The 13569-nt window shown below is 34.6% G+C and overlaps 1 protein-coding gene across 1 annotated transcript in view; it reads right to left on the bottom strand.

Annotated features, from left to right (window-relative positions):
* BCHE (butyrylcholinesterase) overlaps nt 1–9101 on the bottom strand; it is a 67776-nt gene extending 58675 nt beyond the window's left edge. The window contains exons 1-2 of the mRNA XM_046657751.1: nt 8892–9101; nt 1735–3259 (exon numbers count right to left, since the gene is read on the bottom strand). Coding sequence (XP_046513707.1) covers nt 1735–3259; nt 8892–9006 — 1640 coding nt within the window. The 5' untranslated portion in view covers nt 9007–9101. The remainder of the gene's footprint in view (nt 1–1734; nt 3260–8891) is intronic.
* Nucleotides 9102–13569: the final 4468 nt, after the last annotated feature.

The raw sequence follows: 13569 nt of genomic DNA, 5'->3' as shown, positions 1-13569 counted from the left end.
ACCTTTAAAAAATAGTGGGATTTGTGTCTTTAAAAAGGAGAGAGGTGGGGCCGGCCCGGTGGCATAGTGGTTAAGGGCACATTCTGCTTCAGTGGCCCATGGTTTGTGGGTTCGGATCCTGGGTGCAGACCTACATACTGCTCATTGGGCCGTGCTGTGATGGCATCCCACATACAAAATAGAGGAAGATTGACAACAGATGTAAGCTCAGGACCAATCTTCCTCACCAAAAACAAAGGAGAGAGGTAAATGTCCTCAACAGGGCACATAGCAAGAACAAGCCTGTAAGGTGCAGCTAAGCTTGAAATCTTTGGCATTCAAGAGATAAGTGGCCTACCAAGCAGCCAGGTGTTCTTGGGCAATATGGGTTGCAGGAAGATTATAGAGGCCTCTTAATGACAGATAGAAGAATTTTAGCTTTATACACAATGGATAAGTATTAAAAAATTTTGAGAAGAATTCTTTCATACAAGTACTTTGTAGAACGATACATACAGTAACATGGAATGCAATGAATTCCAAATGGGGGATGGAAAAGAAGACCAAAGAGTAACAGCATCACTCTCAACATTCTTTTCAATTATAAAAGACAGTATGAAAGATTGAGTAAAGCGGCAATCAATTTGTGAGTTTCTGTAAGCACTCCTTTTGAAAGTAGATGCCCAAATTTCTGTTTTTTTAAGTGTTCTCATTGATATAAATTATTCCAATGTATAGAAAAAAAAAATCTTTTTTCTTTTTGAGGAAGATTAGCCCTGAACTAACTGCTGCCAATCCTCCTCTTTTTGCTGAGGAAGACTGGCCCTGACCTAACATCCGTGTCCATCTTCCTCTACTTTATATGTGGGACGCCTACCACTGTGTGGCTTGCCAAGCAGTGCCATGTCCACACCTAGGATCCGAACTGAGAACCCCAGGCTGCCAAAGCGGAACATGAGCACTTAACTGCTGTGCCACTGGGCTGGTCCAAAACCTTTTTTCTATACACATACAAATATACGAATATGAAAACATATTGTAACAGATTATTTTCTTCTGACTATTGAGGCCGTGGTATCACAATATTTATAACACATGAGGGAAAATATGCTCTTTTGTATTGTCTCTGATTATATGACGTCATCCATCTAACGGCTCACGTAGGGAACAGCTTAGCTAAACATAAGGACCCTTGTAACTCGGGTCCTACACAAGTTACCTCAAAGATCTGAACAAACCTAGTAGGGAAAAAAAATGGACAAATTGGCAGCCTCTGTATTTTGGGTAACCCCATCACCATTTTGCCCTTTGATTTTCCTGAGCAAGAATGTGTTTCTTCATGTATCAGGTACCACTGTACCACCGTTTAAGAGCATGAGAAGACATATTCCTACTCTTTCCTAAAATTTTCAGGTTAAAAAACATGGTCACGGTAATTTTAGTTCTCAAGGTAAACATCCATTTCCATACAAACTTTGGCTAACTTTGTTAAAGTACTCTGCAGAATTTTGGAAAATAAATCATAAAATATTTTTCAAAAAAGTTCTTTGATGATTTGTTTTAAGCACTCTGACGCAAGGAATCGATATTCACTACATATTAAAAAAATAAAACTAGCTTAAGGTACAAAGAGAATAAATAACTAAAACATTTCTGTGCCTTTAATGAAGGCTACACCAGAGGCTAAGCAAAGCTAAGCAAAACAAAACAAAACAAGCAAGACCAAAAAGAACAATTACAAAAATTGGCACTTACCCATATTTTGCAAAATTTGCCCAGCGTTTCATAATGGATCTACTCAAAATTTCCTCAGCTTTTGTGTAATTAATTCTTCTTTCCAGAGGTAAACCAAAGACAAATTCGATTTCGTAACCATGCATCACTCCCATCCATTCTGGCCAAGGAAGTTTGGTCGATCGGTGTTCAAAATAGTAGAAAAAGGCATTATTTCCCAATTCTGAGAACTTTTTGGTGAACTCCAAGGCAGGGCATATGATATTGTAATCCCCAACAACATCATCCAAGGCCTCTCTGTAGTTTTCGGCTCTCTGATCATCTAACCAGTCCATGTAATGGAAAAGGATTGATTCTCTTCCAAACTCACTCACTCTTGGAAAAAATATTTTTAAACCCTCCTGAAATTCTTTTCTTGTTATGATACTGTTGTTATCTTTGCTGAAACCAGGAGCCCCATATACTAAAAATGCTGTCCCTTCATCTTTATTAACACCCACCAAGATCTGGGTTCTTTTGAACTGTCCAAGTTGGAGTAGTGTATCTGGCATGTCAGTGAGAAAATCGCCATCCACAGTTGGACCAAAGTTTACTGACAAGAGAGTATCATAGGGGACAACAAATACTTCATTCAGAAGAATTTCCTGGGGATCTTTGTTTCGAAGACATTTGATCATCTCAGTCTCATTGTCCCTAGAGCAACCCATAAGTTTAGCTAGGGTCAATGTTCTGTTCCTAGCTTCATACAGAGATGTTACTGCCCAAGGGGCATTAGAGGATCCACTTTGCAGAATGGCTCTGGTAAACAAAGGCTGGCTTCTAGGAGAAAGTAAATGAAGGCTAACTGAAGCTGCTCCTGCACTTTCTCCAAAGAGAGTTACACTTCTAGGATTACCACCAAAGGCTGCTATATTTTTTTGGACCCACTGAAGTGCCAACTGTTGATCAAATAAGCCCATGTTCCCTGGTGCCTCAGGATTTCCTGATAAGGCTAAGAATCCTAGGGCACCCACTCTATAGTTCATTGAAACTACAATAACTCTTTCAACCCGAGCCAGAAACTTGCCATCATAAACAGGCAAAGATGATGTCCCAGTTTGAAAACCACCACCATAGATCCATATCATTACAGTAGCATTTTTTGGTTTAGGTGCTGGAATCCACACATTCAGATATAAACAGTCTTCACTAAGTTCAGTGTTTGGGTTCCACATCTCTGATCCAAGGAAGCCTGGGAAACTTTGATCTGTGTTCTGATAGCAAGAATTGGCATATTTTGTGGCATTCCAAATATTGGACCACTTAGTCAAGGATTGTGGCTTTTTGAATCGAAGTCTACCAAGAGGCGGCTGTGCATAGGGAATCCCAAGAAAGGCTGTTACTGTGCCACCAAGAACTGGCAAGTTCATCCCTCTGACTTTTCCGTTCTTGGTTGTAATTATGATGTCTTCTTCAGTGTGTGACTTCCCGATAAGCACCCAGAGCAGAAGAAATCGCAAGAGAATTCGAATGCATATGATTGTACCCCAGCTCTGCATACTGATTTCTGAAAGAGAGGTGAGGAGGAAGTTTTAACAGCCTCATGTTTCTAACGTTATACTTGACTAAAATATCATAGTTCTTATTAATCCTACAAATAATGAAAACTAATAAATCTGCTACCACTATAAACGCTTATGAATAAAAACATAAAAAATGGTTGGAGATATTTCAGTTTTCAATGTAGAAAATAAATAAGTGACATGGAAAAGTATAAATTATTTCACTTCGGAGAGATTCATTATCAAATGCTTGTAAGGAAGATTTAGTATTTTAAAGAGAAATTTTATCCCCGGGGTGTATATAAATATATATACTTCTCTAGCACACACAGCCCCACAGAAAGTGGTATTAAGTGGTTGTCCACTTACGTTGACAAAATATAATTTCTACGTTGGTTAGAGGAGGAAATACAAGCTCATGTATTCTCTGAAATATGTACACTTCTATTCATGGGTGAATGGTTCTTAAGAACTTTTAAGGATCCTTAGACTTTTATTATCATCTTTTTCTGTCTCCATGTCCTTCTGTGATCCTTTTTGCCTAGTAGTTTCTTCCTCGATAAAATCTATACAGTCTATGGTCAGAAAAGAATTTGGACAATATATCTATAGAATGTTAAGTAACAAAAACACAGTAGTTGCCATTTATCATACAGATTGTGAAAACTAATAAATCTGCTACTGTTATAAAGACCTATGGGAAAAATTGGAAAGGGAGGGCTACAGATATACACTAGAGAATTTCCCTGAAATTGAATAACCAAGAAGGGCTTCTTGACCTGAATTACAATGTAAATGGGGAGAACCGGCAGGCAGTAATACAATGTGTCAGAGAAGATGCTGACTTCAAAGGAATTTTACACCCAAGAATTACTCGATGCACATTTGTTAATTTGTTAATTGATTAAAGCATATGCAACTAGTGAGGTTAAATGTGTTATCATGGTCAGATTTACTTGTATTCTGATAGCGGACAAAATGAATGAAATAGGAGTAAAGCTGAGAAATTACTTGGAAAAGTGGAGGAAGCAAAGGTAATTTTTGAGACCTACAATCATAACTATCTGGCATTTTATTAAATGATATCTGTTTGATGACATGAAGAGATTGGGAGATCAAAGTTTTATTAAAAAATCATAATGTACACCTGAGTTTCTTTAAAATAAATAAAATTTAAAAATCAGATACTGAAACTCCATGTGGCAAAGAGGGAGAGAAAAATGTAATGCAAATACCATTTAAAAGAACATCATGATATAACTGAAAGGAAACCTGATTCAAACAAATACAAACACTCATTCACATCCACATATCAACAACAAAGGTCCATAAATGTACAGAATCTTTTCTTTATTTTTTTATATCGTAATTGTCAATCCAACCTATATGTACAAGAAGTTAATCCTGTGAGCTTTGAGAATTTGTATTTTTTTTTTATTTAGATTGTCTTCGAAGGCAGAGAATAAGGCACTATCCTGATAACTGTCTCAGCTTTAGGAACTCACATTTTAAATCAGCCTCTTCACTGCTGCTCATACAATAGCTGGTGATCAACAAGTATTTTTTTATCCCCCCAAAATATTTGAATAAACCAATCCATTGTGTACAGTATTTTGTTTAGTGTCCGGTACTTGTGGGTATCTCTCCCTCTCTCTCTGTCTCTGACTCTGTCTGTACTTATGTCTATGTCCATATCTATCCTTGTCTACCTAATTCTATCAATCTCTATATGTATATGGACAAATATACAAATATATCTATATATGATGATTGTTATAATAAAGTTTTAAAAAATCAAACCACAAGATTTTTTTCATGTTCTCGATTTCGATACAATTGAATTTTTGCTAAGAACAATAAAATATATTATTGAAGTATATAATATTTTAACACAATTTCTTTACTATTATGATATTCAGAGATTATTACAATCATAAATGCATTTCTTATATTATAAATAATCATAAATAAATAAAATGTAATAATATAAAGCTTCCTGTGGACTTGACAATCACTAATGAAACTTTATATTTTTGAAAGTTTAGGAATTTTAGAGGCGCTGCTCCCATAGTCTTTTTTTTCCTTCTGATGATTTCTAAACCCTTTCTTTAAATAAACGGAGGTGGACATTTGGAGAAAAAAGTCTTATGATGACTTTTTTTTTTCTTTTTTAAAATCCGCTTTGGAGAGGAAAAAGGAATTACGACACAAAGCTGGCAGACTCTAAACTTCACTTCAACAGATCAATTGCAGGCTCTCTGGTTGTAGTCGTTCCGACCTTTGGCCCAGCTCAGTCAGTCTTCTTCTGAGGCTAGTGTTAAGATCCTCTTTTTTTCCCCTTGGTTTTATATAAATATTATTTTGTCTTTTTAAGCCAAACACCAAATGCTAATGATTTTTGGTCTGAGATAATTTTCAAACTTTTGTTCTACAGTTTATTAATTTTATTGCACAGCAAGTATAATTACTACCGAATATTTTGTTTCCTTATGTAATTAATAAATGTAATAATTTCCATTGCATATGTTAAATAATAGCTACCACAACAGCTAAAAGATTATAATATCATTCACATGTCACTTTGATTTACATAAGTATTTCTTATATGTTTTTAATTATATTTTGTGCTGAGTGAATTTTAATGTTATATGTAATGATTTATATGAATGATAAAGTAGCCTTTTCAGCAATGATATCTGTGAGTCATCAACTTGTAAAAATGCAACTAATAACATTCAAAAAATCATTGTAAGCATGCGTTCATTGCAAGAATGGCAGTATAATCCTAACGCACTGTCATGCTACCTGTTGGAGAATGTTATATACCATATTATTAAATCTAGATTTTAAAACGAAAATATGCATATGCTCACATACTTATTAGTGTAGGTTAATATTTTTGTGTTTAGCTACAGCACTTTATTTAACTAATTATTATTTTGTCCTTTTCCTAGTCTGGTATTCTTTAATACGCTGCTCTGCTGTTTTACTGTTAAGAGATGTTTACATTTTTATTATAAGTTATCACATGATTAAACGATCAAAAGAGAAATAAATAAAGGAGACTAAGAAAACGTTATTAGTCTATATCTCAATCTTTATTAGTAATTAAAATATTCAGCAAAACTTCATTGTTTTTCCTCCTATAAATTCTGGTGCAAATTGTCTACTGGCGTATTAGATAAACAATTCAAACTGAGAATACATAAGATGTTTATCATAAAGAATGGGGCAAATTTTCATATTGAGTATAACTGAGTATCCAAATTTAGATCGATTAAACTTATTCTCATAGTATTTGAAAGAAAGGCAGAAGTTTTTGTGTGGAATTGAAAAAGAAAACAAACGATGGGAGTGGGAAGGTGGAAAACCTGAAAGACAATGAATACTCTGATGTTCCAAGTTTATAAAAAGCTCTAGAATATCAAAATCTACTGGAAATTTTGGAAAATATTCTAAATTTTTAATAATATGACTTTCAAAGTAAAAAAAAGGCAAAAATTATTTCCTTCTTTTTGCATTTTTAATTCAATTTTGAAAGTAACATCAAAATTCCTCAACCAATTTTAAGAAGAAATATATCTTTACTACAAGAATGGGTACAATAAAATGATTGTTATAAAGAGCTATTCATTTGCCATAGTTTTGCCATAGTAGGATATCCATGAAATATTCAAAATCATTAGCCACCAAAGGACTTCTTAAATGATGGTCAAGCAAATATTGACAGTTTTTCTTTTGAAGGTAGAGTAATTTTCCTGACTTTCAAAAAGTTAAATAGAATATATATTTCTGCATAAAAATAAAGTGTTTTAAAATGGTGGGAAAGAGCCACCTAGATAATATGATCTAGAACAAGCGCCACTAAAATGTATTTGGTCAAATTAAAACAACTAAGCCTTTATACCAAACCTAGAAAGCTTGTTTTGTTGCAGGCTAAGTCAAGTGGGGAGTTGAGGAAGTCTGTTTATAAATAGACTGTATCACTGTCTTTCAGGGATCCTTCCGATACCCACTAGGCACTAAAAGGATACAGATGTACAGATAGAAGACACTATATTAAGTATGAGAAGCATAAGATCTGTATCTATCCTTAATCGGGAAGATTCATAAACTTTTCATTGTGGGAATAATTTGAACATTTAATATTAGAGAAATATCTTAGGTCTTTGAAAGTTGAATCTGTTCTTAGGTTGACATCTATCCAATTATAATTCTCTAACATCTGGGACAGTTCAGTTTTGATAAGAATGAGCAGATTTTGTCATGAAAGCATTAAAATGAAGACAACATACAATTTAAATATGTATTACTAGTTGTTACCAAGAGATGAATCAGAGCAGAAACAAAATTTATAGATAAGATAAGACTTGCTAAGATATCATTAGCTTGTATTTATAAAAACTAAAATGTGGAGCAGATCCCAAACATTTCCTTACAGTTAAAAAAAACAGGACACTAAAAACAAACAACAACAACAAATCAAGGAGAATAGAACAGAATTTTGCAAATGCAATTAGAAATTTTATTTGGTATCCAAAGGCCATGTTATTTCAAATTCACAGAGAATTCTAAAGATTTTCATTTAAAGTATAAAGCCACTCTTTAAAAGCTCATGTTTAACCTTAAACGAATAACTATATAAGTGAAATATAATTATATTTATCATAAGTATGTGATAGTTTATATTATGAGAGACATTACACGAACTAGTGATAGTAACTCCTAATTAGGTTTATTATCATGCAATATATTCACAAAAATTTGAAATTCATACTCAAGATAAAAAAATTGCAAATAGAAACCATAAATAATGAAACAATTTTGTTCACATTTCATTTTACTTGTAAATATTCATACCTTTTATATTCAATGCTTAATCCTCAGGTTAAACAAGAGCCGGATATCATCAAAATAAAAATAGGTTTACAAGATGTAGGACAACAGAAAGTCTATATTGGCTTATTGATATAATAAAAATAATTTAAAAATATAAAATATTTTGACATAATTTAAACACACACATTAAAAGAAAGAGGATAAACAGGGCAAAGTGGACAAAAGTTGGGAAATCAAATTACGAAATAGACTTTCCTTTTAGATGAAAAAAAATTTAGACTTTTGCTTTGCCAATTGTTATAAAGTTTAGATGGCAAAATGTTTATTAAGAAAAGTGTCCTGTCAAGCCAGACAATAAGAGATCTATTCACTTCATGCCATTTAAGAAAAAAGAAAAAAATAATAAAGTAAGACTGATCAAAGATCACTTTTGTTACTCTTTTAAGGAGAAATTTCCTAAACAGCACATTTAAGGGTAAAACAGATAGAATGTTTCCCCTTAGGGAGTGCACAGAGAACAGACATCACAGTGACTCCACAAGTGCCACCGTCCTTTATACAAAATTGAGCAATTCTATTATTTCCTCAGCAGTTAAATGGACTCAGTCTGCATTCCCTGAATAACAGGAAGATCTGATGCTTGTGGCTGCTCGCTTGCTTCATCTGTCCCATTTGCAATGACTGTCCCCCACAGAGCACCAAAGGGGCACAGCAAACACGTGAAGGGAACACAATCCTACAGAAGGAGCTTCACAGTAACTTGCAGCTAAAGGAAGACATAAATTCAGAGCAACTTACCCGACTCACTGCAACAAAGATGATAAAGTTTGCAAGGAGTGGAAATCATGTAACACTTCAGGGAAATGCAGTATGCAGCTGCTGCTCCAGCCTGTAAATTGGACTGCACTGACATTACAATCAACTGTTCCTGACAAAGCTCGCGAGAGTTGGCAGCAGCAACTTGATCTAGAGGCAGCCAATCTTTACTTTCTGACTTCTGTTCAGAGACTGAAGGTATGAATGCCATAGTAATTCATTTACAAAAGCGTTACTGGGTAAATGTATTACGATTGCAGGCACTCATTTAAGAGCGAAGAAAAAAAGATGTAGAAGCTTCTTTAACTGAAGCTGAAAATGCACAGAAAATGCACTTTTTTTTAACACTGCCAGAACTTTTAAGGTATTTTCCTCTTTTATAGACTATACACTTTTCTTATGCTCATTTTAAGATTTAAAGATGTACGCGTTTTTCTGAAGAAACGCTGCTATTGAAATCTTTGTACCTTCAATCTGTGCCAATTGTGTAGTTAGAAAGGAGTGTAAAAGATAAAATAGGAAACAAAATAATTGCTCTGTAGATAAAACTATGAAAATAAAAAGATTAATTTTATTAACTGAATGAATGTCTCTGACAGGAATGTCCTTTCCACCCCCACACACCAACACTTATTTAAGTCAGATCTCAGCTCTGGTAATTTCCTAGTCAGGGGTCCTGCAGGCAGTTAAGTGTAATGAGAAGCCACAATTTTCTGGTCAAGATAAGGAATATACAATGAAGAATGATTGTCCCCAAACTCTGTAAGCTGCAAGTGTGCAAGCTCTCAAGGATGTTTTGATGTCTTTTAGGGTTATCTTCCTTGACTTAGATATTTGGGAAAATGGAAAAAAAAATCCCAAAACTTTTAATGAACTGTTCAATGCCTGACTTCTCAATACAATTACCTTCTTTACGTCCTGCAAAGGATCACTTTCACTTTTAAATCTCCAGCTTTTGGGCTTACTATGGACTAACCAGTACGCCCATAATCGTAGGTAAGCCCATTTTTGTTTAATGGTGTTTAAAATTTCAAATATGCAAATATAAGAACTGTTATTCTTTATTGATACTACCTTGTGCCAGCTATTATTATGGACAGTTTACAGAAATTATTTTATTTTATTCCAATAAATATATGAGTTAAATGTTATTAACCATATTTTCAGATGGGGAAGCTAAGGCTTATAAAGAGCAGAAACTTGCTATGTATCTTACCGCTAGTAGTTGTTGGGATCAGAATTTTAACAGATTTGTCTGATGTCATTTCATGTCAACTGTTTCTGAGATAATAGCCATTTTATTCTTTCAAAATTATCTCTTCTGGGAAAATTGCTACTCAGGAGTATATTCTATAATAAACTTTACAATCACAATGATTTTTGATGTATTTAGCATATAGTCTATGTGACGACAATCTAGTTACACAAACATTACAGAATACATGATCTATCCAAAAGGAGGAAAGGGTTTTTAAAATGTAGTACACTGACAATCATGTAATAGTTTGGAAAGTGATTGCCTTTCTGTTAAAACATAGTCATTTTGGTGACTCACACGGAAGAGAGTTCATTGGTTTAATATATATGATTTTTAATCCAAATGTCTAAATTCTTCTCTCCAACACAGCTTCACTGTATTGTTTTCTGTGCTAGCACATGGTGGGTCTTATTCTCAAATCCTGTGATTGTTGAGGAATGTTTTTGATGTGAGCGAATTCAGCAGAGCATTTTGCATGGTCTTAGCATCCACTCACCACTATGCAAAATATATCATGTATGTACACGTACTGCATTCTCATCTTTGAACCTGAAGCTAAACAGTAAAATAATCAGTTGCAAGCAGATGTTCATTTTTAACAGGTTTAAACTGGTTGAGCAGCAACATGAACTGGCTATTAAACCTGACAGTTTTTTCTCTGCTTCATACTTTTGCTTCAGTGAACCACCTGTGGCTCCTGCCCCTTTCGTTCATTCTCTCTCAGGATTTCTCAGCTATGCCCGGTTGCTTCATGCATTATTTCAGTGCATTTCTTCTTCCTGTCTTATTTGAAGGTTTCTTCCTTTGTGGCTCGACATACGGCAGCTGCTTCAGTTCTGTGATGTCATTGTGTTTTCACACATATCCAGTAGGAGGATGTAGGTCACATGCAGTGAGTCTCATGTCAGGATCAGCAGGCAAGCGCTGTTCTGTGACCTGACAGCCTTGATTAACGATCATGCTGTGAAATGTTGAGTGTGCCTTGTAAGTGGCACTGCTGAAATATCTCAAGACACTTGACACAGCATTAACACTGCTCAGACTTTGCAACCATATATGCTGAAGCACAAGCAAGGCAATCATCATAGTCTTGACTCTATGACCGTTTTCCGTTAGCCTATTGTGGTGACTTTTTGCTTTTAAGGTTTTATTGTGCCTTAGTACCACTGGGCTGGTTGTTATCTAGTTAACAACATTCCAGGAGATTTGAGACGCTATGGGAAATAGTAATCCCATATTTTACATTAGTCTTCTACAGGCATACCGATATCACACAAATGCCCTAATCTTTTATTAATACATTTTTTATAAGAGCAATGTCATCGCTAAAGAAAATATGGATTGCAAAAAAAGTATATTTCTACATTTTACATATCACGGATATGGAAAAGATCTTTAGATGTATTCCATTCTAGTTTTTCTTTAAATATGTGTACATACTTACAGTTACAGAGTTATATATATAGCAATAGCTAAACATGTTGTTAGCATAATTTTGCTTATTTTTAATTTATTTCATGATATTAATTTTTATTACAATATTTTAATGACTGTGTGACATATTGTCAATGAGTATACCATAATTTATTGCACCATTTGCTACTTATATGATCATAATAATTTCAGCTAATGACTACTATTTGAAAACACTGTTCTAAGCACTTTGAATATATTAACTCATTTAAAACTCAAAACCACTTTTAAGTAAGTACTATTATTATTCCAATTTTATGGCTGAGAAAATTTAGCCACAAAAGGTATAAGCAATGTGCCAAAAAGCAGACAGGTAATAAAGGTATTTTCTAATTTTTGTTTAATATAAACACTATCACAACTGGCATTTTTATATGTAGATATTTAGGTGCAACTTTTGCTTTTTTTCTTAATTTATTTTCCAGGAAGTGGAATAACTGAAATCGACTAGTACAAAGTGGACTTCTTGTTTGTTTGTTTTTTGCCATCTACTGACACTCTTCATAGACTGTCAAATAAGAAGAGGTTACCAACAATTCTGACAAAAAAGGGAAATGTTCTTTATCAGAATAAATCTGAACACTTCTCTGGAACCAAGAGACTAGACATTCATACCTAGGTGTGGCATATGTTTAAAAGTGGATTTCTCGACAGATTTTAGAAGTGGGCCCAGCCCCGCTAGGAAGAAAATTCTTTAACTGTATGGTGGCAGCTACTGTGGAAGCGCCTGCAGGCAGTGGCGTCTGTAGAGACAAAGCGAAGATCTTTCGGAGTGAAGGGAGAAGGAATGATGGGGAGCCTCAAGCAGTCTTGTGCCATTGTAGCGGTACAGCTAGTTCGTGTAAAGGAGTTCTGGAAAGGGGTGTGTAGGCACTAACAAATTGGCTAGATTCTACAACAATACTCTCTAAGATAACTAATCAAGAAAAAGCCACAACTTCTGAGGGAATGTGGTACCAAGCCGATTTTCATGGAACTTGCAAAGGCAGGGGGATCAGAGCAAGAAAATAAACTCTGCGGGCTTGAGCAAAGAAGGAGAAACTCATTTGTTTTCTTCGTTTTTTGTTTTTTTTTTAAAAGAGAGAAGTAGCAACCTTCTTTGTTTATACTCTAATTTATTGAATTGACTCAAATTTCCTCTTGCAAACAATTGATTAGTCTTAGAATTCTACTCTCAGAAAAATTGTACATTAGCATGCCACCAGATCAATCAGAGTGCTCTTTAAAAGTCCAGATTCCTGCCCCTTCGTTGGGCTTTGTCTTTAATAAATCTGGGGTGGTATCTTTTATTTATTTATTTATTTGCCATTGAATTTTATACTTTATTTTATTTCCAATTAATTTTTCTGTGATTATAATGTTTTATAACATTTTGTAATTTTGGGTCTACATTACTGTTTATCAATTCCTGAATACACTTCATTGTCCTCACCCCTAGTAGTCTAATTTTTATCCATCACCATACATACCTTCCCCTTTATCCCTTTCGCCCACTCCCCTAACCCCCAGCCCCTCTGGTAACCACTAATCTGTTCTCTTTATCCATGTATTTGTTATCTTCTACATGTGGGTGAAATCATGCAGTATTTGCCTTTCTCTGTCTGGTTTATTTTACTTAGCATCATACCCTAAAGGGAATGCTCATATACTGCTGGTGGGAATGCAAACTCAGGCAGCCACTATGGAAAACAATATGGAGGTTTCTCAAAAATTAAAAATAGAAATACCATATGATCCAGCTATCCTACTACTGGGTATTTATCCAAAGAACTTGAAATCAATCATCCAAAGAGATTTATGCACCGCTATGTTCATGGGAGCATTATTAATAATAGCCAAGATGTGGAAGCAACCCAAGTGCCCATCTACAGATGAATGGAAAGAAGACAATGGAAAACTACTCAGCCATAAAAAAGACAAAACCATCCC

The sequence above is a fragment of the Equus quagga genome, chromosome 4, assembly GCF_021613505.1.
Source record: "Equus quagga isolate Etosha38 chromosome 4, UCLA_HA_Equagga_1.0, whole genome shotgun sequence".
Classification (NCBI taxonomy): Eukaryota; Metazoa; Chordata; class Mammalia; order Perissodactyla; family Equidae; genus Equus; species Equus quagga.
The sequence above is the reverse complement of the archived record's forward strand: the minus strand, read 5'-3'. Positions and strand labels throughout refer to the sequence as shown.